The sequence below is a fragment of the Cetorhinus maximus genome, chromosome 15 (assembly GCF_964194155.1).
Source record: "Cetorhinus maximus chromosome 15, sCetMax3.hap1.1, whole genome shotgun sequence".
In the NCBI taxonomy this organism is placed as follows: domain Eukaryota; kingdom Metazoa; phylum Chordata; class Chondrichthyes; order Lamniformes; family Cetorhinidae; genus Cetorhinus; species Cetorhinus maximus.
Window position 1 is genome coordinate 66,028,302 of NC_135893.1, and position 26,968 is coordinate 66,055,269.

General features: G+C 42.0%; 1 protein-coding gene and 1 long non-coding RNA gene across 2 annotated transcripts; one reads left to right on the forward strand and one right to left on the reverse strand.

Moving 5' to 3' along the window:
• Positions 1 to 5,133: 5,133 nt before the first annotated feature.
• On the reverse strand, positions 5,134 to 9,857 carry LOC144690770 (uncharacterized). Its single transcript, XR_013578957.1, has 2 exons — positions 9,277 to 9,857; positions 5,134 to 6,192 (listed from the first exon to the last, which is right to left on the reverse strand). It is a non-coding gene; the product is annotated as an uncharacterized LOC144690770 (long non-coding RNA).
• Positions 9,858 to 9,988: 131 nt separating this feature from the next.
• On the forward strand, positions 9,989 to 15,712 carry sox8a (SRY-box transcription factor 8a). The gene is made up of 3 exons (XM_078558578.1): positions 9,989 to 10,839; positions 12,245 to 12,501; positions 13,679 to 15,712. The coding sequence occupies exons 1-3, from the start codon at positions 10,394 to 10,396 to the stop codon at positions 14,404 to 14,406; spliced, it is 1,431 nt and encodes a 476-aa protein (XP_078414704.1). The 5' UTR covers positions 9,989 to 10,393; the 3' UTR covers positions 14,407 to 15,712.
• The last annotated feature ends 11,256 nt before the right edge of the window (positions 15,713 to 26,968 follow it).

Sequence of the window (26,968 nt, forward strand, 5' to 3'; positions counted from 1 at the left end):
TCTAAAATGCTGCAAAGTTCACTAAGTGCTGAAAAACACTTTTCTGGCATTGCATGTACCAATCTCTCAAAAAAATCCTTTACAAGATGACAGGTCAATCACTTCGAATGTTGCCACTGCAAGCTATTTTATCTCGACGTATGGAACACGGCAAACATTTGATTATGGTACAATCGTGGTATAATCTAAACAGAAGATGTTACCTTCCTATAATATTCCAATTAACGCGGCAGCATTTTAGTTCTGAACCCAGGTAAGGTGACCAAATTGCAGGAGCCTTCAGTGCAAGAATAAATGAAAATGGACCAGAGCCAACGCCACCTGTTCCCAACTATTAACATGTTAAAACGAATGGCTACAAACGAGCGGATTACGAGGGCCCTTGGCCTTCAAATGGACATCCAGAAGAATGACGCATAATTTCTGACGTTATTCACCTGTATTGCTCAGAATGTTTTCTTATATGTAACCTCCCCGCATCTGAGTTCCCTGTGCTAAAATCCTTGTTATTTATGTGTGGAAATCAGTGCAGATAATTGATAGTGTAACAGTATAGCGCTCCTTTTTATATAAAGCACCTTTCACCTAATGAAACTTCTCAAAGCGCTTCTCAGGAACATTAGAAAACAAAGTATGACGCGGAGACACAGAAGATATTAGGTCAGCTGACCAAAAACTGGTCAAAGAGTTCTGTTTTAAGAAGTATATTAAAGGAGGAAAGCGAGGTAAGGAGGCGCAGACCTGTAAGAAGAGAATTCCAGAGCTTGGGGCCCAGGCAACTGGGGCACTGACACCAATGGTGAAGCAATTATAATTGAGAATGTACAAGAGGCCAGAATTAGAGGAACACAGATAACTCAAAGGGTTGTGAAGCTGGGGGAGATTACACAGATAGGGAGGGACAAGGCCATGGATGATTTGAAAATAAGAATGGGAGTTTTAAAATCATGACAGAGCCAGTGTAAATCAGCTAGCGCATGGGTGATAGGGGAACAGGACATGGTATGAGTTTACGACTCGGGCAGCAGAGTTTTGGATGACCTCAAGTTTACGTAGGGTAAAATGCAGGACGCCAGCCAGAAGGGCATTGGAATAGCCGAGTCTAAAAATATTCATTTCAAAATTCATAAGAAACAGTATTTCAGACTGTTGCCAAGGAGAGGGATGGAGTCAGTAGCGAGGGAACAGAGTTTACAGCAGGAACCAGAAACAATGGTTTCAGTCTTCCCGATATTGAATTGGAAGAAATTTCTGTCCATTCCATACTGGGTGTCGGATAAGCTATCTGATAATTTAGCGACAGTGGAGGAGTTGAGGGAGGTGGTGCTGAGCTTTGTATTGTCAGCGTACATGTGAAAACTAACACTGTGCCTTCCGATGATATTGCTGAGGAGCAGCATGTAGATGAGAAAGAGGGGGGAACAAAGATGGATCCTTGGGGGACACTAGAGGTAACATTGTGGGACCAGGAAGAGCAGCTATTGCAAGTGATTCTTTCGCTATGATTATGTAGATAAGAATGGAACCGGCAGTCCCACCCAGCTGGATGATGTTGAAGGAGGATGGTGTGTCAACCATGTCGAAGGCTGCAGACAGGTCAAGAAGGATGAGGAGGGGAAGTTTACCTTTATCACAGTCACGTAATATGTCACTTGTGACTTTGACAAATGCACTCTGGGTACTGTGGCAGGGGCTGAAACCTGATTGGAGGGATTCAAACATGGAGCTCAATGAAAGATAGGTACAGCCACGAGGAGTACTTGAGGTGAACAGTATTGGTACCTTTAAAGGGAAGTTAGATAAGCACATGAGGGCGAAACAAATAGAAGGATATAGGGTTAGATGAAGAAGGGTGGGAGGAGGTTCGCTTGAAGCATAAACATCGGAAGAAACCAGTTGGGCTGAATGGTTTGTTTTTGAAAAATAGAATCCAACATCCAACCACTCCTTTCCATGCATTCCTTCCCATTTTATTGGGCTTTTCAATTGCTTGCGCACTCAACTAGTCAGAACACTGTGTCCTCGCTTACTTAGGCCACCAGGACTTCGATATCATATTACTCTCATCTACCAGTCATGGCTGAATTATGTCATGCAGTTCATTTTTGGCCGAGTGACACCGTTATAATTTAAAAAGTTGAGGCAAGATTCCACTGACGTTGACACTTATGGAGTAAGCGATATGCAAGTGAAATCCTTTTTCTACTTAACCGATCGAGGAAATTGCTGGCAAATAGGGTTCATCCCAGCAATGCTGGAGACATAATTAGTTTAAGTTATTATTATACTTTAAGTCTAAGTGGTTATATTATTACTTTTTGCATCAATGTTTCTGGTGCCCAAAATAACTACAAAGCTACACTTGAAAAAATATCCAGGTTGACATGTGAGCTCCTTGGGAAAGTCGTCAACTTATTTTGACACATTTGGAAAAAAAAGACAGGGACACAGCTCCTGCCAATTCTCGGAACATTTCGAGATTGGCAGCTTGACCCGTGCTTTGTCAACGAGCCTGCAGGTTAAGGTGCAGCAAGCAGCCTAACTGGCGCTGGCTGCTCGTCACCCTCGGGGTCGGTACCTGCAGTCCTAACGTACATTGTAACAAACAATAAAACCCATAGGTGCAGTGGCTCCCAAGTGAGGAACACGGGCAAATGTTTCTAGAGGCAATCTATGAAAAATAGTTACCATCAACAATTATAAAATTAGCACCTCCTTCAGGATGGGAAGGCATATGATAACGCAGCCCCGATGGCATAAGCAAGTGGGCACATCATCCCTCAATAGATATGGCAAACTTTGTAATTTGTATATTTTTGCGTGTTATGTACATCCGTACAGTCTTCTTTATCTAACGAAATGGAAAAACAATATTTATAGAAAGTTGGTTATAAGTTATCACATCTCTAACTTCTTCCAGTTCTGATGAAAGATCACCGAGATTAACTCTATTTCTCTCTCCACAGGTGCTGCCTGACCTGCTGAGTGTGTCAATTTTCTATTTTTATTTCAAATTTCCAGCATCCGCAGTATTTTGCTTTTACTTATAAAACGGAATTGACTTTGAGCATTTTTTTCTGCTGGTAGGTTTACGGAACAATGCGCCACATAAACATAAACACCCCCAGTAACTGTCAAGGTTTCTCTTTAAACAAGAAAATCTAGACAGATGATTAAAGCGCATCAGTGTTCTCGTATGTTGATAGGTATGTAAAGCAAAAATGGAGCATGATGCAGTGAACCGCATTGCAAGAAAAAAAAAGCCGGAGTTGCATTCCTTGCTGATATCAGTTCAAATCCCTCTTGGTTCCTTCCCTGCCCAGACGCCAAAGATCCCCCACATTAAAGATGACACGGTTCCAATTAATGCAAACGTGATTCAGGGAACTCATGAAAGTTGACAATTTACAATAGGGCTGGCTGAGGCCCAAATTATGAAACCGATTTCAGTTTCTGAAGCCTCCTGTACAAATTTAATGCCCACCAATCTAATACCTCAATGCACCCTTTGTTAGTCCCCCACCCCTCCCTGCTGTCTCCTTATCGCCACCATGGCTATCATATTGCGAGAATTGAAGAGGTTTGTGGCAGTTGCTGACGACTTCTTTCTAAACAGGTAAGTTCAGACAGTTTGGTGAACACTGAGCATTTCTGCTGCAACTCTGAACCCAGCTTCTTTTAAAAAAAAATAGAAAGCAACACTAAGGTGCATCTCGAAGGATAGCGTCAGCAGATTGCAGAGATTCAAACGGAGGAAAAGACACAGGGAATTTAATGCAATGCGAGAACGAGAGCCCTTCATAAATATGAGCTGGCATATTCCTTATTGTCGTGTTCATCATCAAACACAAATAGAAGTATTTCTGGGGGTGGGAATGCAGCGAATGGCTCGGTTGAAGAAGATTTGCAGCTCAATCGGCGCAGGTATGTGAGAAGATCTTTATTCTTCTTGGGATTTAATAAACTCCTCCGTGCTGTTGAGCTCGGGCTAAGTTACAATATTTAAACTTTACCGCTCAGTGCCGGTTCTGAGGTATCAATGTGAACCATTTCCAACATTCATTTGTAGCGTTTTGTGAACGGTTGATTATTGATGAATTTATTATTTTGGATTGTTTGATGAAGTGATTTTGAATAAAGCAACACGAGTTTCAGAAGTTTATGAACTCCCGAGTTTGATTTAGATTTAGACGGGTTTTTTTTGTCACTCATTAACTTTCGAAGTTAAGAAGTAAAATATTGGGCACCTGTGCACTTGGAAATTCATTCAATGAGTTTGGGGGGAAAAAAAAGCCCCAAGAGACCTCCTCCAAGTGCAGACCCCTTAATTATCTCCCAGTTTACTTCATTTGATCACTCTCACATGCAAACGATCAATAGACCAAAATAATCCAAATCTGTCCCAGCCGCCATTAAATTAGATGACCTGGTTGTTAACCTGTGTAAATGGCATTCGTTATTGTCGTGACGAACATCAAACACTTGGGTACCTACTAAAAGTATTTCTGGGGGTGGGAATGCAGTGAATCGCTCGGATAAAGGAGATTTGCAGCTATTTCAGATCATTTGCTAAACATTGTTGCCTGCTCCTCTAAACGCGCTGTCATTCCCACGGTGACTGTCTTGAAATGTACCAAGAAGGCAAGATCGAAGAATTAAATTAAATATCGTAAATAATTATTAAATATAACAATCATTTAAGTAACATCAAGGCATTAGGAACAGGTAGGCGGATGTATAAATTCCATTTGGTTTCGAGTGTACATTATCTAATTGAATGCCTGCGTGATGCAAAAATGTAGGAAATCTATTCATCTCGTTTTTCTTTCAAGTCCTTTTGTTTGCGAGTCATAGGAGTCTTTCAGCAATCGGCCTGTACAAAACGGCCTTCGCAAGCTTTCCGGCCAGGTGTAGGGCAGGCAGGATGGCGTCCGTCCATCTACCTTCATGGTTTCGTACTTGGTCTATTTTGAGCTTCTCAGGATCTGTTCACGATATGAACAGCCAATGCTGTTGAAACAGCCCCGCAATTGAGTGTGATGGGATATTGGTGTTTCGGTTATACAATTCAGAAAGAAAACTCATAACACAAATGCTTATCAATAAACACAAATATATTTCTGACAAAGGACGCCTTATTGTTGGTCTTTTATTTGACAAAACATCTCCTTCTGAAGCTGTGCCACCAACTATAATGTAACGTTTGATTAATTCCCAGGTCGAAGACAAACATTGTACATGAAATTAATCAAAATCAACCGCCATCCGTTGGCGACTCAAGAAACTTACTGATAGTTTAAACATAGTTTGTTGCATGTGTCTACATACTTATTTGTGAAAGGGCTTCCGTTGCACGAAATAAAGCTTTTAAAGAATTGGGTCTCATCCAAACCTAAATGTCAACTATTAATTGTGAACAGATTTGGGAATTAGAACATTGAAACAACCGACAGCGGGTATAAATAACAGGGATTCTCGCCTGCCGGCTTATACTTCGCATTAGTGGGAAAGTTATCTTTCACAAGAGGTTCTGAGAGAACGACTGCAAGTTGCTCCTGAGATTTGAGGAAGAAATATTGGACAGCACGAAGAGTTTGCAGCAAGATTTGTTCCGAACAGTCAATTTCTAAATGACGTGACATTTACTCCTTAACAAAGCAAAAGCGAAATTTATTGCTCAAAGTGCGGCGGATAAGGCAGAATAGAACATTAAGAGGGCAAAATGTAAACTCCTAATTTCCCCGAAATTTACACGCATCGTCCCCAAACAGGGTTACACAGTTGACTGCGGAAAGCGAACAATCTTTAATAAGTTTACATTTGATATAAATTTCATTAAAAGTAACAGAAGAATAAATCCTATTTTTTTTTCGGATTTGCATACTGAAACGTCTGTCAGTGACTGAATGTGAGTTAATGTTCTCATGCACTTAAGGAATAACAAAAGTAGGATGCTGACAGTGATTTTAAGGTTATATGTATATTGCTTTTATTATTTAATAATGATATTACACGATAATACACCCAATGATCCAAAGCGATGGGGAAAAACATGTATAATCCTTGAAGGGTTTTAACCCTGGGCTAAAGCTGCTCGGCTCAGCCATAGCTCAAGATGATCTGTGGAATGTGTGCTCAGATATTTCGACGGCTGGGCTTGAAGAGGCGACATGTCAGTGCTCCGACTGGAATCTAGTCAGATGAATAAAATCGGATTTGTCTTTGTTATTCCATAGAAGGTCTTTTATTTGTTTAAAATAACAAGGCATACATCCAATTTGCAGGAAAGGATTGGTTGCCAAGTCGATGCAAAAGTAGGGGTCCTATTCCCCTGCGGATGGATGTATCCTATCCATCTGCTTAAAAAGCTCCACCGCAATCATGCAGTGGGGTCCAACAACTGGCAACAAGCACACGGCGGTAACATTTACTCGCAGTCTGGACCTGCTATTCTTTTTTTGGACTACGTCTTACATTTGGGCATCGTGTTACAGGTCAGGCAAGAGTCTCAGAAAAGAAGGTGTGAAGGGCCGTGACACTGGTGGCATGCTGTCAGACACAAAGGGAGATCATTAGACACACATAAACATCAAAACAGCTGGCCCATTGCAGCAAACACCCACAAGCGTGTGACCAGGGGACCATGTGCTTTGTGTGTGTTTACAGTTTCTGCTTGCGAAGAAACACAAACCTATGAGGCGGCTGGCTGAATCCTTGTTGACAGGATTGTTAAATGAATCAAAATAAACGATTCCCAGGCGGCGATATCAGGGCAGAAAGAGCAGATAGGGGCGATGTTAAAATCGAACATAAACACAGCTGAAAATTGAACAGGAGTAAAAACAATTCTCTCTTGCAGCTTTGAAGCAAGAAATGTGTGAGTCGTTTATAAGCGGCTATGTCCCACTCAACTTTCCGAGAAAGCGAAGCTCTCTCCCCATCCTCCAAATCGATGTCCTGAATGGTCAATATTTTTTCAATTACCACCGCTCCCCCCACCCCCACCACCAAGATCAATTAAATATATATACGCGTTCAGCTTTTGAATGGCATCTGAACTCTAAGTCGGGGACTGATTATCAGTTCTGCCTGCTTGGTTTCGTTGTTTATTCCACACACAGAAAGATCGAGTATGGGATATCAACACAAAAGGCTCACTATGCAACCCAGCAGTGGTGATTCTTCAGATCGTTTCCGTTTCCTTTGACCCTTCTCCAATTCGGACAGAATGCTCACTGGCGGGCATCTGATAGATTCTGCCTTGTGGAAATTTCAATAGTCAAGTCAATGTGTATTGGGTGGGGGTGGGGCAGAGTTCAGGCGGGTGGCGGGAGACAATGATATTCTCAGCACTTCTTTCGTACGTGACCCATCTTTTTTTAAATTTTCTGATAGGAAACCTGAATGAAATCTGTCAGCATCAATCCTCCCAGAAATCTCGTATGATCTATTTTCAAACCGGTGCCTTCCTGACACCCCCCCCCCCCACCCCACAGAAATTAGATTAAACTATAGTATTTGTGTACACTTCTCTCAGATCCACTCTTCTTGCCATTAATTTGGTTCTCAGTTGCATAGGGAAAAAAAGGCTAACTATGAGGATTGTTCCGCCAGCAATCAAAAAGATCCTGGATGAAACTGGCGTCTTTATATCGTTTCGATTCATTAATTTCTGTCGTCTTTCTGTAAGTTTTTTTTTAAGCACCATTCTGGTGACCGGCAGGCAGGCACACACCACATATATCAGAACCGATTAGACCGCAACTTATCATGAAGATTCCTTAAAACAATTTAAGAAGGAACAAAATATGAAATAAACGTCATTTGGTTGTCAATTTCAGCTGATGTGTACATAATACATAGCGAGCTGAAATTGACTGAAACTTCAAGTTTTCTTCCTTTTACTTGATTTTTAAAGGACACCCTATGACGAGACACTCGATAATGCGCTGTTAAATCCAGTCTGACTAAACTAGATGTAGCAAAAAAAAATTAAATTTAGGTTAAAATACCCCATTAATTTAGCTCATATTATTTCAGAAATATATTTGTAAGCCAGTGCATTATGGGTATATTGCATAAATTTACATGAAAACGGCTATATTAAAATTATCGGGATGTTGAACCGCACGAATAAATCAAGTGTCATTTATATGTTTACCATTTAGACAATAGACAATGATATTTCAGTTGCCCTCATGTCCTTTACATTTGAAATAAACAATGCAAATCCTTTAAACCGTACAGTCCCCTTTCGCGCTTTAGACAATAAACTGCAGGTTAAAAAAATAAAAATCACAAATGTTACTTGCAGGAAAGCAGCGAGGGAGGCCAGCAGAATTCAAACAACCCCTCCCCCAAATTGCCCAAACTCTTCTGCGTTTTCCCGAACACTTCGACAGGTGTTACTGGAGTGTTAGCCCGGAGAATTGTAAGGATGTTAGATGTTTTCCAAATGGATCCGAATAAAGATTGCTCTCCTCTATTTTTAGGCCCATGCTCAAACTTCGAATAAAAATAATATCGTTTGAATATTAATCCACCTTCAAATCGCAATTGTTCGCAATGTTTCCGGCTGCAACAGAACTCTAGAAGGGGGTGAGAGGAGTAAGAAAAGTCCGATAGCGAGGGAAAGGGCAAATGAAATAAACCACAAATGAGAATGACAGATAAGCAACCATCAATACTCCCCGAAAGCAAACCTTTCAGAAATTAACGTGAAATTGACTGGAAATCGCGCAAGGAGAAAGGGCATTTTAAGTAAACAACTTCTCTGTCTCCTATTTATCTAAGTCTCAGATAAAATATTTGATAATTTAGCAATAAAGGCTGCAGATCACAAAACCATGCAAATATAAAATTTTCCAGGTTATTATTAACCGCATGAAAAACTGTAAACTGAAAATCTGTCCATATTTGTATCGCCGTACTGGAAAGTGTTAATGGTTCTGCAGCAGATTCCGAAATCTTTAAATTGCACCGTCTAGGTCAGTAAACACATTTTAATGGGGGACAGATTACACATCAACTCCTCTCCTGTACAATAATGTGGCTTCAAGTATTTGATAACACTGTCTGCTATTTAGTAACCCCAGTAACCCGCGATATAACAATTAAGCGGTCACTTACCAAGCCAACTTTTGCAACTGGCAGCCACTAGCAATCACAAAGGACCCCTGTACACCTCAAGTGTAAAGTGCTTAACACAGGTTTAAACGTTGCAATGCATCATAAAACACACGTCCACACAGTTTGTTATGCATGTAAGTTACTTACGATGTTGTTAAAAAAAAATCAATAAAACAATCGAAGTGGACGAAAGTTGAGCGGGTAGACCAAGTTGTCTTTCATCTAGAGGTGACATGTCAATTTTTGGCAAACTGGCGCCAATTAACTGATTCATACATCTAAAGATAATTCGACATTCATTTCTGGTGGATCTGATTTACAAATGGAATCGTCTGAATGTCCATATGCTTTAAAATTGAATGAGTTACACACAAGTTTCAAACAATAACGAGGAACACAGCGAGCCCCTTAGCGTGGAAAATGTATATTGCAACTTAATTTTTTTTAAAGAATGCATACCTTTGAATATAAATATTTATATATCGTTTAAACCAATGAAATCAGTGGGCTTGGAAATCCCATAACCTTCTTTATGATTAGGAAGAAGCAGAAAAGCTAATTATGGTCTATGGACCGAAAAAAGCTTTGTGTTTCAATTTTCCTCTCATCTTGGCAGCGGCTTTGAAGCAGGATATTTGTGGCGACCTGCCGTTTTATACCGAAATAGTTAAAAAGGGTCCTGGGGAGTTGCAATTTTATAAAGGCACAGAAAGAGAGAGAGAAAAAAAACCCCGGATCGCTCCTTTAAGAAAATCCCACCCATTTAACAACACAGGCCAATCAGAGGGACGGCAGCACGAACCAATCAGGGAGCCGCAGGAGAGACTGATATACTGAAGTCGTAAACAAACTTCTGGCAAAAAGTTTCTTTTGCAAGTTTTGGGTGACCAGCTGCGCGGCGACTATCGAAGGTGATCTGACAGCGTGTCCCGCACTGAGCTGCATCTCTCTTGAGTGACTCACATGGACATCGCCCGCTAGCTCTCTGCTCAAAGGAGTTCTTGCCCTTGTGTTTTAAATGCACAATCCGAAGCATGACTTTAAAGTACGATCCTGATTTTGTTTGAGCTTGCATTTTGCAAAGTCGAACTTTATTATTTTTGTCTTGCAGTTTTTGATTTCATAAAAAAAATATTGTTGCAAAGATTTTCCTGTTGCATTTTTTTTTGGATTGCAAAGCGTCTCTTTTGCAATTTTGTCTTTTTTTTAATAAACCCCCCCCCCTATTTGTGGCCGTAGTCAGACGATCGGATTTGCCAAGTCGATGCTGAACATGACAGAAGAACACGATAAGATGGTGGCGGAGGGGGCGTGCAGCCCGGGCTGCAGCGGCTCCGAGAGCGAGTCGGTGGGTTCCCCGGGCTCCATGTCGGACAGCGAGGCTCAGCACGCCGGCCTGTCCGAGTCGGAGGACGGCGGGGGCTGCGGCCGCCCGCTCACCTCCGCCAACGGCAAGAAGCTGAGCGGCGAAGAGGACGAGCGCTTCCCGGCCTGCATCCGAGAGGCAGTGAGTCAGGTGCTGAAGGGGTACGACTGGACTCTGGTGCCCATGCCCGTGCGGATAAACGGCACGTCCAAGAACAAGCCCCATGTCAAGAGACCCATGAACGCCTTCATGGTGTGGGCGCAGGCGGCTCGCCGGAAACTGGCGGATCAATACCCGCACCTTCACAACGCCGAGCTCAGCAAAACCCTGGGCAAACTCTGGCGGTAAGTAACGCCTTTCGACGCTTGTGCCTCCATTCGCTTGCGGCGGCGCCAAATTGACAACTTCAGTTCTTAACCCGCGTAACATTATATCGGAATGGCCTTTGGCACGGCTGAGAGAACTGATACAGCAACTAATACTAATAATAATAACACTATCCGGTGTAAATATTGTGTTAAGTATACGGTCTGGAATATCATTTCAGCCTCACCCTGTTAAATAGCCGCTTATTCGACCCTGTCATGACCAAAGCAAAAAAGGGTATGAACCCAGCTGACAATATCTGGCGGTGTTTTTAAGGGGGTTGAAGGATTAGGACAATCCTTCAAGGACGCTCGTTAATGTGGGATTTCTCTAGAAATGCCCACCAGAGGATAGATCTTCGTGAAGGCATTTGCCAAGTCACTGCGAATAAGGATCAAAGCACGGTGCTATTTTATTTTCATACCCCATGAATGAACATTAGGTCTTCCTGAATCTGGAAGATTGCACTTAGCTCTCGGTGTTAAATGTAAGGGTTGTCCAGTGGGTTATCCAGTGGAGCGTTGAAAATTCGGTTCCAATTGGCCGAGCTGTTGGACGGGTTTCAGAACGGAGGAGTTTCTACTTGGCCAGCATTGCTGGAATGGGTCGGCGGGGCTTTGGCGCCCGCTTTCCCCTCGCTATCTTGAGGGCAAATTCAATGGCCGAGGCTTTGCCATTAGCAAAAGGCTGAATCCCCAGTCGGCAGCGGAGGGAGATCCGGCTCTTGTCCAACAGGCTGGCACTGGGCTGGCTCTGTACACCCATAACCCAGCTTCCATGTCGCTTTTAACCTCCTCTGTGATTAGATGGCAAAAAATATATATATATATATCCCATCTGTTAGCATTTAGCTCATTAAATAATACTCATTATATCCAGGAATTGAAGTCGGGTGAGGGGCGAGGAAACTTCATTTTTACCCCGTAAAAGATTCACGGGGACAATTTGAGCCTGTAATCTGGAAGCAAGACGATCTTTTCGGTTACTTGAACCCTGTATTAAGGCCGGGTCACATATCTGAGTGGCCCCAGACCACACAAGTGCTTTCTGGGTTTGAATAACGAATGCAGTGCTCCCAGAATCACCTAGCCCTGTTTCTAACATTTGGGATTTCTCCTCAAACTAGCTGGAGTCCAGTAAAGCATTGTTTCGCTCGGTCAGGTGCCCTGGCTAAGCTGAATGCTGGCGTTTCTGTCAGAGAGGCGCTATGGACTGCCAGTTGTTTCATTCAACAATCACTTTCCAAAGGGAACTGGATAAGAGCTGAAAGGGGAAAATGGTGGGGGAGAGAGTCGGGGGAGCAGAATTCGCTGAGTAATTCTTCGGTGTTTGAGGGGGAGCTTCCATCTCTCTAAGACTCTTGATGTGTCTCTTTTGAAAAAGGTTGCTGAGCGAGAATGAGAAGCGCCCCTTTGTGGAGGAGGCTGAACGCCTGAGGGTGCAGCACAAGAAGGACCACCCCGACTACAAGTACCAGCCTCGGCGGAGAAAGAGCGTGAAGAACGGGCAGGCGGACTCGGATCAGGGCGCCGAGCAGAGCCACCTGCCCGTCAACCAGCTGTACAAAGGCGGCCACCCAGGAGACAGCCTCCCCGGGGGGAGGGTGGTTCCCGATGGGCACCACCCGCCTGAACACACAGGTGAGCGAGATGCGGAGTTTCCGATGGGTGCCGTGCGAGTTAGAGGGAGGGCTGAATAGGACAGAAACAAAAAAAAAGAGGCAGGGGGTCCGTTTAAAAGAATTCACGCCGAGCTGAAATGGCGAAAGCGAAGAGAGCGACAGAGAATTTGGGATAAGGGAAGCGGTAGAACTGCCATGAGTGGCTCAGCGCTCATTCCTGAAACCCTCCCGCCACGAGTTTCCGCAGAGGGGGCAGGGTTTCCATTTGCTGCCTTGTGTTTTTCAGAGGCTAAGTTCCTCTGCATTAAATTGAGATGTTCATTTTTTCACCTTTAAGAGTAGCATCGGGAGTAGAACTTTCCACTGTCCCACAGTCCTGGTTCCAGTTTCACTTGCGAGCCCAGCTCTTGGTTTCTGCCAGATGGCAAAACACCCATTTTAACTCCTTTCTCAGAGCTGTAGCATGTAAATTCACAAAGGACCAGGCAGTCCCTCAGGGCAGAACTGTCAGCTACAGAGGCTAAAAAAAAAGTTTTGACTTTCTAACCTATATTAATTTATGCATAAAATGAACAAGGTTTGATGATTACAACAGCTATGTTTGAATTGATTTGAGTCTTAAACATTTCACAGAATTGCTAATAGTTTTCATGCGTACAAGGGATGCAACACTTTGGTCAGGTGGAGAGATCAGAGATGCTGGGGCTGCTTTCCTTCGAGCAGAGAAGGTTAAATGAAGATTTGATAGAGGCATTCGAAATAATGAGGGGTTTTGTTAGAGTAAAAAGGGATAAACGGTTCTCACTGACAACAAAGTCAGTAGCTAGAGGAGACAGATTTAAAGTAATTGGCTAAAGAGCCGGAGGCGAGAGGAGAATTTTTTTTTACTTAGCCAGTTGTTATGCTTTAGAATGCCCTGTATAAAAGGGTGGCGGCTGCAGATTCGATAGTAACTCTCAAAAGGGAATTTTATATATACTTGAAGGTGGGGGGAATGAAAGGCTGCAGGGAAAGAGCAGAAGAGTGGGACTAATTGGATAGCTCTGGTAAAGAGGTATGATGGGCCATAACCACCGCTTTCTGTACTATACGATTCTAAGTACTAAATTCTTGGCCACCCATGACAGCCATAGTATAATTGGTTTGTTTTTGACCTCTTAGGTAACGGCCTGTCTTTTTGTTTTGTTTTTAATCAGGCCATGCACAAGGGCCCCCAACACCACCCACCACCCCCAAAACCGATCTCCACGCAGGGAAGCATGAGATGAAAAGGGAGGGGCGCCCCATGGCGGAGAATGGCCGCCAGAACATCGACTTCAGCAACGTGGACATCAGCGAGCTGAGCAGCGAGGTCATCAACAACATGGAGACCTTCGATGTCCACGAGTTTGACCAGTACCTACCACTGAATGGCCACGCAGTGCCTCTCTCTTCTGACCATAGCCATGGACCGAACTCGGCAGGCTCCTACAGTGCAGCCTACATAACCAGCAGCAGCCCAGCTCAAGTTGTCTGGAACCATAAGAGTGCCTCATCCTCTTCACCTTCATCATCAGTTTCCAGTGAACCAAGTCAGCAAAGACCGCACATTAAGACCGAACAGCTCAGCCCAAGCCACTACAATGACCAACAGCATGGCTCTTCACCACAAACCGATTATAGCTCCTACAGTAACCAGGCTTGCTCACCTGCCAATGCTGCTGCAGCTGCCTTTTCTGGCTCCCAGTGTGACTATTCAGATGTCCAGGGCCCCAATTACTACAATCCTTACTCTGGATACCCTTCGAGCATCTACCAGTACCCATATTTCCATTCATCTCGCCGGCCTTATGCTTCACCTCTCCTGAATACTCTGTCCATTCCTCCATCCCACAGTCCAACTAACTGGGACCAACCAGTGTACACGACCCTCACCAGGCCATAGGAAGCTCTCGCCTCCCAGGAGAAGTGTTGGGTGGGGTTGGGGAGGGGGGGTGCGGTTTGCTGCGGGGAGTCGGGTAGTTGGGGAAACAGTGAACTCAAGAAACCTAGAGACTTAAGCAGTCTTCCATGGCATTCTGCACTAATGAAGGACTGAACAAGTGGAGCACTGTGCCATTCCAGTTTAAGTGCCTGCTGATTCAAAAGGTTGCCAATCCTGGCCAATGAAAACCACCACTTGCTTTTTTAGTTTAAACAAAGAAGAAACACAAAGCTTTTGGTATGGACAGATTTCCAGGTTGATTACAGACACAAATAGGAATCTCTAAAATCCTCTGTGAGGACAAAGGGTACTGAAATGAAATTGGTCAAATTCTGCAAACCTTTTTTTTCCCCCTGGTTTGTTTTATTGCTTGTGTTTGTGAAAGGAGGTACTACAAGCATTGAAGAGTTCTTGAGTTTTGAAACGTGTCATTTCTGAAACTTAGAAAGTTGTTGAAATGTATATTTATCTTATGTATTGTTTCCCTTTTATTTGGAATAAATCCAGCAACAAAAACATTGGACTTTCACGTGGGATCAGGAATCTGTGTGTAATAATGGACAGCGTGTCTTGAGGGACAATATGTCTGTTAACTTATTTCCCACGGGAGGAGAGGTAGTTCTTGATTTTGATTGATGAACTAACTGTTTTCTAAATCACAGCAGAAGCTGTACCTTACTAAACATGTTACACGCTTTGGAATCATGTGTTTATCACCTTAGCTGAATTTCTGGAGAAAATGGTAACACTTTTCTAACAGAGCAGTTCTGAAAATGTTTGTTCCTTTTCAACTTGGGCTATTGGGGACCAGATATTTTAGCCAATAAGCTGTGAATCTTTTAATTCTCCTCTACAATAAAACTGCACCTATATTAACAAACGCTGTCCGATAAGTAGTGTAGTCTAATACTGTCTTTTGTTCTCCAGTTTTAATTGTATGCTGAGCATATAAACTTGTTTTCCACTTAAGTGCTAACTTGTGCCTTTAAATATTTGCAAAACTAAAAAAAATAATTTTTAATGCTAATTTTTACTTCTATTTTTGGAAACAAAAGTATTCATTTTGGCAAAGATATTCTTGGCAAATTCCTTTCTTTTTGCAAACCGTTTTCTGTATAAAGTTTGAAAAAAATCAACTGTAACTTAACCATTCTGTGTTTGTACTAGAAACTTCTGTTAGAGGTATACAGAATAATTTCTGACTAAGCAATGTTAACTTTTGTACAGGTAAAATTTGTCAAGATTAAAAACAAAGCTTTTTACTGTATTTTGTTGGTGTATCTAATTTTAAAGAAAATAATTACATTCCATACTGAATTTCTAAAAAAAAAGACAGTAAAAGGTTAAATCTGGAATGAGGGAATTTGACCCTGAATAATCATCAAAAAGATCAGTTTCTGGTTTTATCATGTCCACTGAAGATAAAACTGAGGTTTAACATCTAATGACTCTTTGGTATTATTTTTGATTATATCTCAAAAGATCACTTCCATTTTTGGCAGGTTTGGACAGATTATGTTAGATTTTTGAGTGAAATATTTTTTAAAACATGAAAATCTCAAGCAATGGATTGAAATACTCCAATTAGTTAACAGTGTTCTAAATTCTTAAGTGTATGGGAGAATGCTGAAGAAAAATGTTCACTCTTGCTTTATCAGGAAGAGACTTACATTATACTGTACCTTTCACAACCTCAGGATGTCCCAAAGTGTCTCATAGCCAATTAAGCACTTCTGAAATGTAGTGACTATTGTTGTTATCACTTTCAAGGGAGACATTTTTCTCTCAGTAAACCTGTATTACTTCATTTTAAATTATCTTTGAAAAGTAGACATTTCATTCACATTCTATTAAAAACTAGAAGTGAATTTAAAAGGCATTAATAGGTTCCATGTGGGAATATGTCCCATAAGCCATCCAGCTGATGTACACAACAAGACCTCCATATGTCATAGTGACTCAGATGATTTTTAAAAATATAACAAATGGGGTGTTAAGAAAAAAGTATAGTGGAGAAAGTCTTACAAATAAGTGCAACACTTGCAGGGAATGCTTGCCAAATGCTGACTTTTAATATATACACTCAAGAAAAAAATACTTGCATTTATGTAATATCTGTCATGACCTCAGGACATCCTAAAGCACTTTACAGCCAATTAAGTACTTCTTTTGAATTGTAGTGACTGTTGTGATGGAGGAAACACGGCGGTCAATTTGTATACAGCAAGGTTCCACAAATAGCAACATGAAAATGGCCAGATAATAAGATTTTTCTCAGTATTAGAGGAGGAATAAGTATTGACCGGGATCTCCTTACCTGAAGAAGTGTATGAGATATTTTATGTTCACCCGAGGGGATAGGAAAGTTTAACATCTCATCCAAAAGGCATATATATGTTATTATTATACATGAACCTACAAGTTTCTCTGTATTTCAGTGAGTAATGAACAATGTAACATTAGCGATCACTTTCCACTTGCTCGATAGCTTAGCGCTGCAATTATTTGCACAACTAACATATTGGACAGATTCCACCCATATTATAAAATAGGTTACCGATTATGTGCTATTTTCCCCCTTTGGTCAGAGTGAACCAGTATTACTGCATATTTGCCACAGGTTTATCAAAGGATTCCTAGACTATCATTAATTACTCATTCTCATCAGTTTTGCCATACAGTCCATATCAAATAACAATAACCAGGTAATTTGTTTTAATGATGGATGAGGGATAAATATTGGCAAGAACATTGGGAAGAATTCCCCTGCTCTTCCTCAAGTTGTGCTGTGGGATCTTTTACAACATCTGAAAGAGCAGGCAGGTCCTCAGTTTAATACCTCATCTGACAGACCTCTGACAGTGTAGCACTCCCTCAGTACTATACTGATTCTTCAATTTAGATTTTATGTTCCAGTCGTTGGAGTGGGACCTAAACTAACAACATTATGACTCAGAGGCACATGTGCTACCATTAAGTGGTGGTCGACACTTGAATGGATGACGGAAAAGATAGCAGCAATTTTAGTTATCTGTAAGATGCCAGTGTCTACTACTGGAAACTGACTGAGCAAGTTTGTATATTTTAGGGAGCCAAGACCAATATATGTAAATGGTGTCTCGATAACATTTTAACTTAATATAAAGTAACACATTTAAATGCCATCACACTGGCTGAGCCTTGCTTTACAAAAGGTGGTTACACATATGGGAGAACTAGGTCAATGAATTTAATGAACTTTGAACAATGACTGGACCCGAGCCAAGGGAGTCAGGTTAAAAGTGTGCAAAGTTTTTTTAATATCAAAAAGATATTCCGGTATTAAATTCCATTTTAAAATGAAAACAGGAAATGTTGGAAATACTCGGCAAGTTTGGTGGCATCTGTGGAGAGAGAAATGGAGTTGACATTTCAGGTCGATTATCTTTCATCAAGACTGAAATTCAATTTTATTGTTACATTCAAATTCATTGGCCATGCTTAAAGATCATTATTGTATATGTAGTATTTACCTATACCTTTGTGAACTGCAGATTAAAATGGATATTCAAATGGAAGAGTGATCAGGACAGATCATTAATACCTTTTATTTACATCAAAAAGTTTCCTAGTCATTGGTTTACTTTATATTTTCTCCTGCACATTGTGACCATTCCATATTCACACATTTCTTCCCTGACCCTGCCAGGTTTATGAGTTAGGTTCCTCCTTGTCCCACAGTTATAACACAGTATCATTGCCAACTCATGACATGCCAAAGCTCCTCTTAGTCACAAGTGGCTCTTTTCCACCCCAGTAGAAGAGCTGTGTCTCTTCAGATGGCCAACCAGCTTGTATGGAATGTCAATGCCGTACTGCATTGTCCAAGTCACCAGAGCAGTCCCATTTTTTTCTTAAAATTTTTACTTAAAAAGGTTTCTCTCCCCGATGTTGTTAGAAGAAATAATGTGCATTTCCTTAACATCGTTCACAAATTCAGGGTGTCCCAAAGAGTTTTACAGTCAATGATGTATTTTTTGAAGTGTAGTCACGATTTTAATGACCTTGCAACCTTTCACCAAACAACACCACCAACAGGAGGTGCCTGTTCTTATGAAGAACATTTGGTCCAGTAGGGTAAACTATGGAGAGTATCATGAAGGGCAACAATAATACTGCAATCTTTTGACTGGCAAATGGGCTTACACAAAGATAATACCCATATCAGGATTTGCCTTAATGTCTCTTCAAAGTGAGGCACTCCATCTAGTGGTGTAATTGGGAACCATCATTACTCCAAACAGCAGCAGGTGGACTCAGGTGACAGACAAGGCAGCTTTGTGACTTTCCATCTTATGCCCCATGTATATCGCGAGATACTCCCAGTGGATTTTTGTCATCACAGGGATCTATGTTACTTCCAGATTCAACTATTCCAATCCTCTCTTGGCCGGCTTCACCCTTTGCAAACTCGAACTCAACCAAAACATCGCTGCCCGTTTCCAAACTCGCACCAAGCTTCGCTCATTCTTCACCACTGTGCTCGCTGACCTAAGAGTCTCAATTTTTAAATCTTACCCTTGTTTCCATATTCCTCCAGGACCTCAGGCCTCCCTACCTTTGTAATCTCCTCCAGCCCTTCAATGACCTGAGATCCCTGCGTTCCTCAAATTCTGAACTCTTGTGCATTTCTAATTTTAATCACTCCACCAGTGGTAGCTGTGCTTTTTATTGTCTTCGCCTTAAGCTCAGGAATCTTTGCCCAAACCTTTCCACCTTGCAACCGCTCTCTCTTCCTTTAAGTTGCTTCTTAAAACCTACCTCTTTGAACAAACCATTGGTTACCAATCCTAGAATCTCTTTATGTGGTTTGGTCATAATCTGTTTGATAACGGTCCTCTGAAGCACTGTGATATTATGATAACAGTGCTATATAAATGCAATTTGTTGTTTGTACTTTGAAATAGACATGAAGCACCAGTGGTAACTGTGATAACTGTGTATGTGCAGCTCCTTTGGGATGGCTCTCCGTGCCTTACATTTCTGGTGGGTGGTCTACACAAGTCAGTAATGTGAAAACCACATTACCCAAGTATGGTCTATATGTGACTCCATCCCACACAGACATAGTTGACTCTTAACCTTCCTCTGAAGTGGCCTAGGAAGCCACTCAGTTATCAAGGTAACTGGGGCTGGGCAATACATGGTGGCCTTGCCAGCAAAGACCACATCCTGAGAATGAATAGAACAAATAACATTTGGGGTTTGGTTGATAATAAAGTGAGCTGAGAAGAAGATGGCTATTTATGTTTGACACCAGAAGTGTGAAGCCACAGAGTCAAACAATCTCACAAAATGATATTCTGTATCTCAGGCATGTTTGGTGCCTCTTTATATTAGCCATCTCTTTGAAGCCTCTGCTGCAATATAAATGCAACACTCGATGCTCTGTTTTGGGCCACCTCATAGACTAACAGCTACTACTGGGAGCCTGAATACCTTCCTTATTCATTTTCTCTTCTGTACAAAGTGTCCTTGTACATAGAGACATATAAAACTGGAACCAGATAAACCAAGGCTACATAAACATAACATGTGGGAGCACATGGGAAGCTTAGAATTATTTGCCTTTCAGAAATGAGGAGAGTTGTGTAACTGCAGTACAGCTTTTGCCACATTTTATGCAAACTGAGGCTTGCTTAAACATTAAATTATATTTAACCCCTCTTCCTTATCTCCGCTCTTTGCAACTTCACAGACCACAAACCACACCTCCAGATCTCGCCCAATGCTACCCATGAGGAAGTCTGAGAGACTGATGTTGGGTATCCTTCCCCAAGTATTCTTGTGCACTACACTCCTATAATACCCAGCAATGATTACAGGTTGAGAATGTACAGCTCAGAAACAGGTCATTCAGCCCAACAAGTCCATCCCGTGTTTATGCTCCACACAAGCCTCCTCCCACTAGTTTTCATCTCTCCTCATCAACATAACCTTCTGTTCTTTTCATTCATATGTATTTATCCAGCTTCTTCTCCATGTCTACCATATGAAACTGTTTAATAATCTTACAGACCTCTGTCAGGTTACTCCCCAGCTTTCTCTTATCTAAAGAAAAGAGCCCCAGCTTGTTCAGCTTCTTTCCTGATAGGTAATATCTCTAAGTTTTGGGCTCACTCCACAGGCAAGAGTGATTGGTTAACTCAAGTTTTATGGAATGTTAAGCACTGTTACCTCTGGATCATTTCCTCTTATTCATTTTGGGATATTGCGCATCTTTAAAATATTCAATTTTTTCCCTTTTTCTTAAAGACTTTTGAATTATCCACATAATCACGTTTGAACACAGATCCCTTCCTTCCTGGTCGCAAAGTACCTTTCACCCCATCTTTCAATTCCTCTCAGTGGAACCCTTCATCAGTAAGAATACTTATTACAGTCAAGAGCGGCCACTTCTGCTTAAGGGTGTGTTGGATTCTCATCGCACGCTGGTTGTGTAAGTGGTGGCCGAGTTGGTACTATAAATAGAGTTGATCAGCAAACACTTCTTAGCTGGGAAACATCATGTTTATTTACAAAGGTAGTCAGCAACAACTACATGTGTGCTTTCATTTCAGGCCCTACCTCCATACTACTAATGACTAAATACGGAGGTAGCTCGTGCTTCTCACCTATTGGTTACTAAAGATCATGTGATTTTCCTTAATAGCATTCTTCTTAAAGGTATATTTCACATTATATGAAACCGTAATTACCACATCCCTCTCCTCTTTACTCGGAAATACGTTTTATATTTACAAATTCAGTTTTCTCAAGACAACAAAATATTTACACTGGTAAGATATATACAAGTTCTGAATTCCTGGGGGTTGCCTTATGCGTGTAGAATGTCTCAGCTCTACAACTTCAGATGTTTTGTCAGGGACCTCCTTTTCTGGAGTTGCCTGAACATCAGGTTCTTTAGTGGGCACCTGCAGATCTGTATCCTCAACTCTTACAGGAACATCAGACACATCAGACATGTCTGTACTGGGTTGAGTTCTCTCAACAGGAAACGTTGACCCGGTCGTGAACACTGGTGGAATCATTTCTTGGTGAATTGTTTTCTCTTTCTTAGTTGATGCACATGTCTCCATATGACTTGGCCTTCAACCTCTACATGGTAAGATAGAGGTCCAGTCACTGCACTTACTTCACCCGGTAACCACTTTGGTCCTTCTCCAAAGGTCTTCACGTATACCGTCTCTTCCACAGTAAATTTCCTCTCACGACTATGCCAGTCATGTCTAGTTTTCTGATTTCCCTCACTCCTTTCCACCTTCCCTCCTAAATTGGGCATTATTAAGCTCAATCTCATCCTGAGACGGCATTTCATCAATAATTCCACAGGTATGACACCTGTTGTGTGAGGGGAGGTCCTATAATGGAAAATAAAGCGTGCTAGCTTGGTTGCTAAGAAATCTCCAGTTAACGTTATCATGTCTGCCTTGATTGTTTGAACTGCCCTTTCAGTCAGTCCATTTGAGGAAGGGTGGTACGTTGAAGTTTTACATGAGTGATACTGTTGAGGCTGATAAACCATTGAAACTCAGCACTCATAAATGCCGTGTCGTTATCAGAAATGACTACTTCTGATAGTCTGGAAATGGCAAAAATTTGACGTAGCTTCTCAATTGTAGTAGAAGACGTTGGTGACTTCACCTCATATATGTCCATCCATATTGAGTGGGCATCGACAATGAGCAGAAATATTGTTCCCATGAAAGGTCCCTCATTGTCAATGCGTAACCGCACCCATGGTCTTTCTGGCCATTTCCAAGAGTGTAACGGAGCTGTTGAAGGTAACTTTTGCAGTTGCTGACATTGCACACAATTCTTCATTAAACTCTCTATTTCGCCATCCATCCCAGGCCACCATAGATAGCTGCATGCTATGGTCTTCATTTGGGATATTCCTGGATGGGCACTGTGTAGTTCAACTGAAAATAGCTCTCTTCCTTTTGGAGGAGCTATCACCCATGCTCCCCTCAATAAGATGCCGTCCTGGCTGGCTATTTCATGTCTTCTGTTGACGTACATTTCACCAGATAGTACTTATGGCTTATACTTATGGCTCTTACTTTTTCCTCAACCGGGTGGACCCTGTGAATCTACCCAAATAGATTACTTCCCTCGCTTGGGACGTGCACTTTTCTTTTTTTAAATGCACTCCAGCCTGTAAGAAATGTTTTAAGGCTTCCTCTAAGTTTGCCAAATGCTTTTTTTCAATGAATCCTGTCACCTAAACATTGTTTAAATAGACTACAACCTGGGGCAGTCCCTGCAGTAAACTTTCCATTGTTCTCTGGAAGATGGTGCCAGCTGAGGAGACGCCGTAAGGCAATAGCACTTTTTCTTGTACTTGAGACAGGACTGGGTCCCGACTTGTCCAGTCTCTGATCTGTTGAGCACATACCGGCGAGGAGTCTAAGAAATTTAACAATAAAACAAGTTCTTGTGGAACTGGGACATCCTCATCATTTTCTTGTAAAGGCAAATTACTAAGTGCATCAGCGTTTGCGATTTGACTTCCAGGTCTATGTACAAAAGTGTACCTGTATGCTGCCAGAATTAAAGCCCATTATTGTATTCTTACTGAGGCTATGGGTGGTATAGCCTTGTCCTCGCTGAACAATCCTAGCAATGGTTTGTGGTCTGAAATAATAAAATGGCAGCCATGTACATACTGGTGAAATTTCTTGACACCAAAGATGATGGACAGGCCTTCTTTTTCCATCTGCGAGTATCCCTTTACCGCTGCGGTGAGCGTTACTGATATGTATCCTTTCGGCCGTTCTGTGCCATCGTCCATCCGATGGGAAAGCTCTGCTCCCACTCTGTAGGGGGATGCTTCACACGTCAACACCAATTCTTTCCTCCGGTCATCATGTACCAGTAGGTTGGATGAGTGCAACAATTATTTCACCTTTACGAAAGCTTTTTTTTATGGCGCCTCCCAAGACCAACATTGGTTCTTTTTGAGTAGAGAATGCGGGGCATGGGGATGGCAGCACTGTAGACAAATTGGGTAAGAACCATCCATAATAACCTCAGTTCTGTTGAAGGGTCATTTGGACTCGAAACGTTAACTGTGTTCCTCTCCACAGATGCTGCCAGACCTGCTGAGTTTTTCCAGGTATTTTTGTTTTTGTATCCAAAATAACTGATTATTCCTGGGAATGGTTTGATCTCTGAGATGTTCTTTGGTGCAGGTGCCTCTCTTATGGCTCTTACTTTCTCCTCAACCGGGTGGAAGCCCTGTGAATCTACCCAAATAGATTACTTCCCTCGCTTGGGACGTGCACTTTTCTTTTTTTAAATGCACTCCAGCCTGCAAGAAATGTTTTAAGGCTTCCTCTAAGTTTGCCAAATGCTTTTTTTCAATGAATCCTGTCATCTAAATATTGTTTAAATAGACTACAACCTGGGGCAGTCCCTGCAGTAAGCTTTCCATTGTTCTCTGGAAGATGGGGCAAGCTGAGGAGACGCCGAAAGGCAATTGAGTATAATGGTACAAGCCTTTGTGGGTATTAATTGTAACAAATTCCCAAGAGGCATGTCCAACTCTGGTTGTTGATAAGCATGACTCATGTCAAGCTTTGTGTAAGTTGTTCCTCCTGCCAACTTGGTATGCAGGTCTTCAATTTTTGAATGGGGTGCCTGTCTAGCTTAGTTACTTTATTAACCATCAATTTGTAGGTCTTGTAGGTACACACAGTGCTGTGAGGAAAGGAGTTCTAGAATTTTGACCCAGCGGCAGTGAAGGAACGGTGTTTCCAAGTCAGGATGGTGAGTCACTTGGAGGGGAACTTCCCGGTGTTGGTGTTCCCATTTATCTGCTGTCCTTATCCTTCTAGATGGTAACGGTCATGGGTTTGGAACGTGTTCTCTAAGGAGCTTTGGTGAATTCCTGCAGGGCATCTTGTAGATGGTACACACTGCTGCTACTGTGCATCGGTGGTGGAGGGAGTGAATGTTTGTGGATGTGGTGCAAATCAAGCAAGCTAGTCATCCTAGACGGTGTCCAGTTTCTTGAATGTTGTGGGAGCTGCACTCATCCAGGCAAGTGGGAAGTATTCCATCACACTCCTGACTTGTGCCTTGTTGATGGTGGACAGGCTTTGGGGAGTCAGGAAGTGAGTTACTCGTCACAGGATTCCTAGCCTCTGACCTGCTCTTGTAGCCAAAGTAATTATGTGGCTAGTCCAGTTCTGTTCCTGGTCAATGGTCACCCCCCAGGATGTTGATAGTGGGTAATTAAGTGATGGTAATGCCATTGAATGTCAATGATGATTAGATTCTCTCTTGTTGGAGATAATCATTGCCTGACACTTTTGTGTGGCGCAAATGTTACTTGCCACTTGTCAGCCCAAGCCTGGATATTGTCCAGGTCTTTCTGCATTTGGACGTGGACTGCTTCAGCACCTGAGGAGTCGCGAATGGTGTTGAACATTGTGCAATCATCATCGAACATCCCCACTTCTGAACTTATGATGGAAGGAAGGTTATTAATGAAGCAGCTGAAGATGGTTGGGCTGAGGACACTACCCCAAGGAGCTCCTACAGTGATGCCCTGGAGCTGAGATGACTAAACTCCAACAACCACAACCATCTTCCTTTGTGCCACGTATAACTCCAACCAGTGGAGAGTTTTACACCTGATTCCCATTGTCTCCTTGATGCCACACTCGGTCAAATGCGGCCTTGATGTCAAGGGCAGTCACTCTCACCTCACCTCGGGAGTTCAGCTCTTTTGTCCATGTTTGAACTAAGGCTGTAATGAGGTCAGGAGCTGAGTGGCTCTGGCGGAATCCAAACTGGGCATCAGTGAGCAGGTAATTGCTAAGTAAGTGCCGCTTGATAGCACTGTTGATGACACCTTCCATTACTTTACTGATGATGGAGAGTAGACTGATGGGGCAGTAATTGGCTGAGTTGGATTTGTCCCGCTTTTTGTGTACAGGACATACTTGGGCAATTTTCCACATAGCCGGGTAAATACCAGTGTTGTAGCTATACTGGAACAGCTTGGCTAGAGGCGCGGCAAGTTCTGGAACAAGTCTTCAGAACTATTGCCGGAATATTGTCAGGGCCCATAGCCTTTGCAGTCTCCAGTGCCTTGATATCACGTGGAGTGAATTCATTAAGATTTTTCAAATCTGGGGCACTGGATGCCATCAAATTTTGAATCAAGTTGTAGGCTTTATTCCCACATGTACATAAGGGGATCTCGTTTGCTTGGAAAAAGAACGCCAGGCGTTCAATCTAATGAGACCAATCATCCGTCGCTGGATCGAAAGGATCAATTCTTCCAAATTGCAGCATTCTGAGAGGGAATTATTTCTCCGATTTGAACAGAATTTCTACTTACAATTACTGGGCGAGGTACTTTGCCGATTTCTTTTCTGTTTAATCTTGTTTTATCCTTGTTTCATCCTCGTCACCAGTTTGTTGGATCCTGTGGATCCTCGTCGCATGCTTGTTGTAAGTGGTGGCCGAGTTGGTGCTATTGATAGAGTTGATCAGCAAACACTTCTTAGCTGGGAAACATTATGTTTATTTACAAAGGTACTCAGCAACAACTACATGTGTGCTTTCACTTCAGACCCTATCTTCATACTACTAACTACAGAGGTAGCCCGTGCTTCTCTCCTATTGGTTACTAAAGATCATGTGATCTTCCTTAACAGCATTCTTCTTAAAGGTATATTACACATTAGATAAAACCATAATTACCACACTGTGCAGCAGACCCTAATGCTATCACCTCAGTAATATTAAGGAGCCACTTATGCCACATTCTTAGATTGATACTCACTGAACGCGACACAAGGGCCAGAAGACCTGAACTATTCTACTCTATCCATATTGTTTTTCGCTGAGCATCAATGAAACTGAATGCTCAGAACTCCAGTCACCAGTTTAATTTTAATGTTAGTAGAGACCCAGTTGCCCCGTTAGCCCTGTGCTATCATTGGAAGTGAAGTTTAAGAAATTTAAGCTAAAGTATAGACTGTAATCATACTGTTGCGCCCTCTGTAAAATTGAATTTGTCAAGGATTCTGCTACCTATATCATAGCTTGCACTAAGTCCTGGCCTACATTGGCTCCTTATAGTGGTTTGGCAAGTGGCTTTGCTTTCAAAATTTGTGGTGTAAAGATGACTCTAAACCACGTAACATGAGGAATATGCAGGAAAATGGGAGACTGGTAATGAAGATAATGATTATATTATTTTGCACTAATCTATTGCTCTTAGATACCTAATAAGACAAAAAGGTTAAATTAACATGCATATTTATATTTTTCATGTTTACAGCATCTACAGTTTTTTTGTGCCTTTTGTTTTCAAACTTGTACACTGTTTTTCTTGTTCACCAGATGCCCAAAATGTTCGCAAAGAATAGAAAGACTAAAGGTATACTCCAGGAAATGGTTACTGATGCCTATGCTGGGGTAAGCTGAATTTTAAACATTGTTAGTATACAGAAGGAAAGCAGGC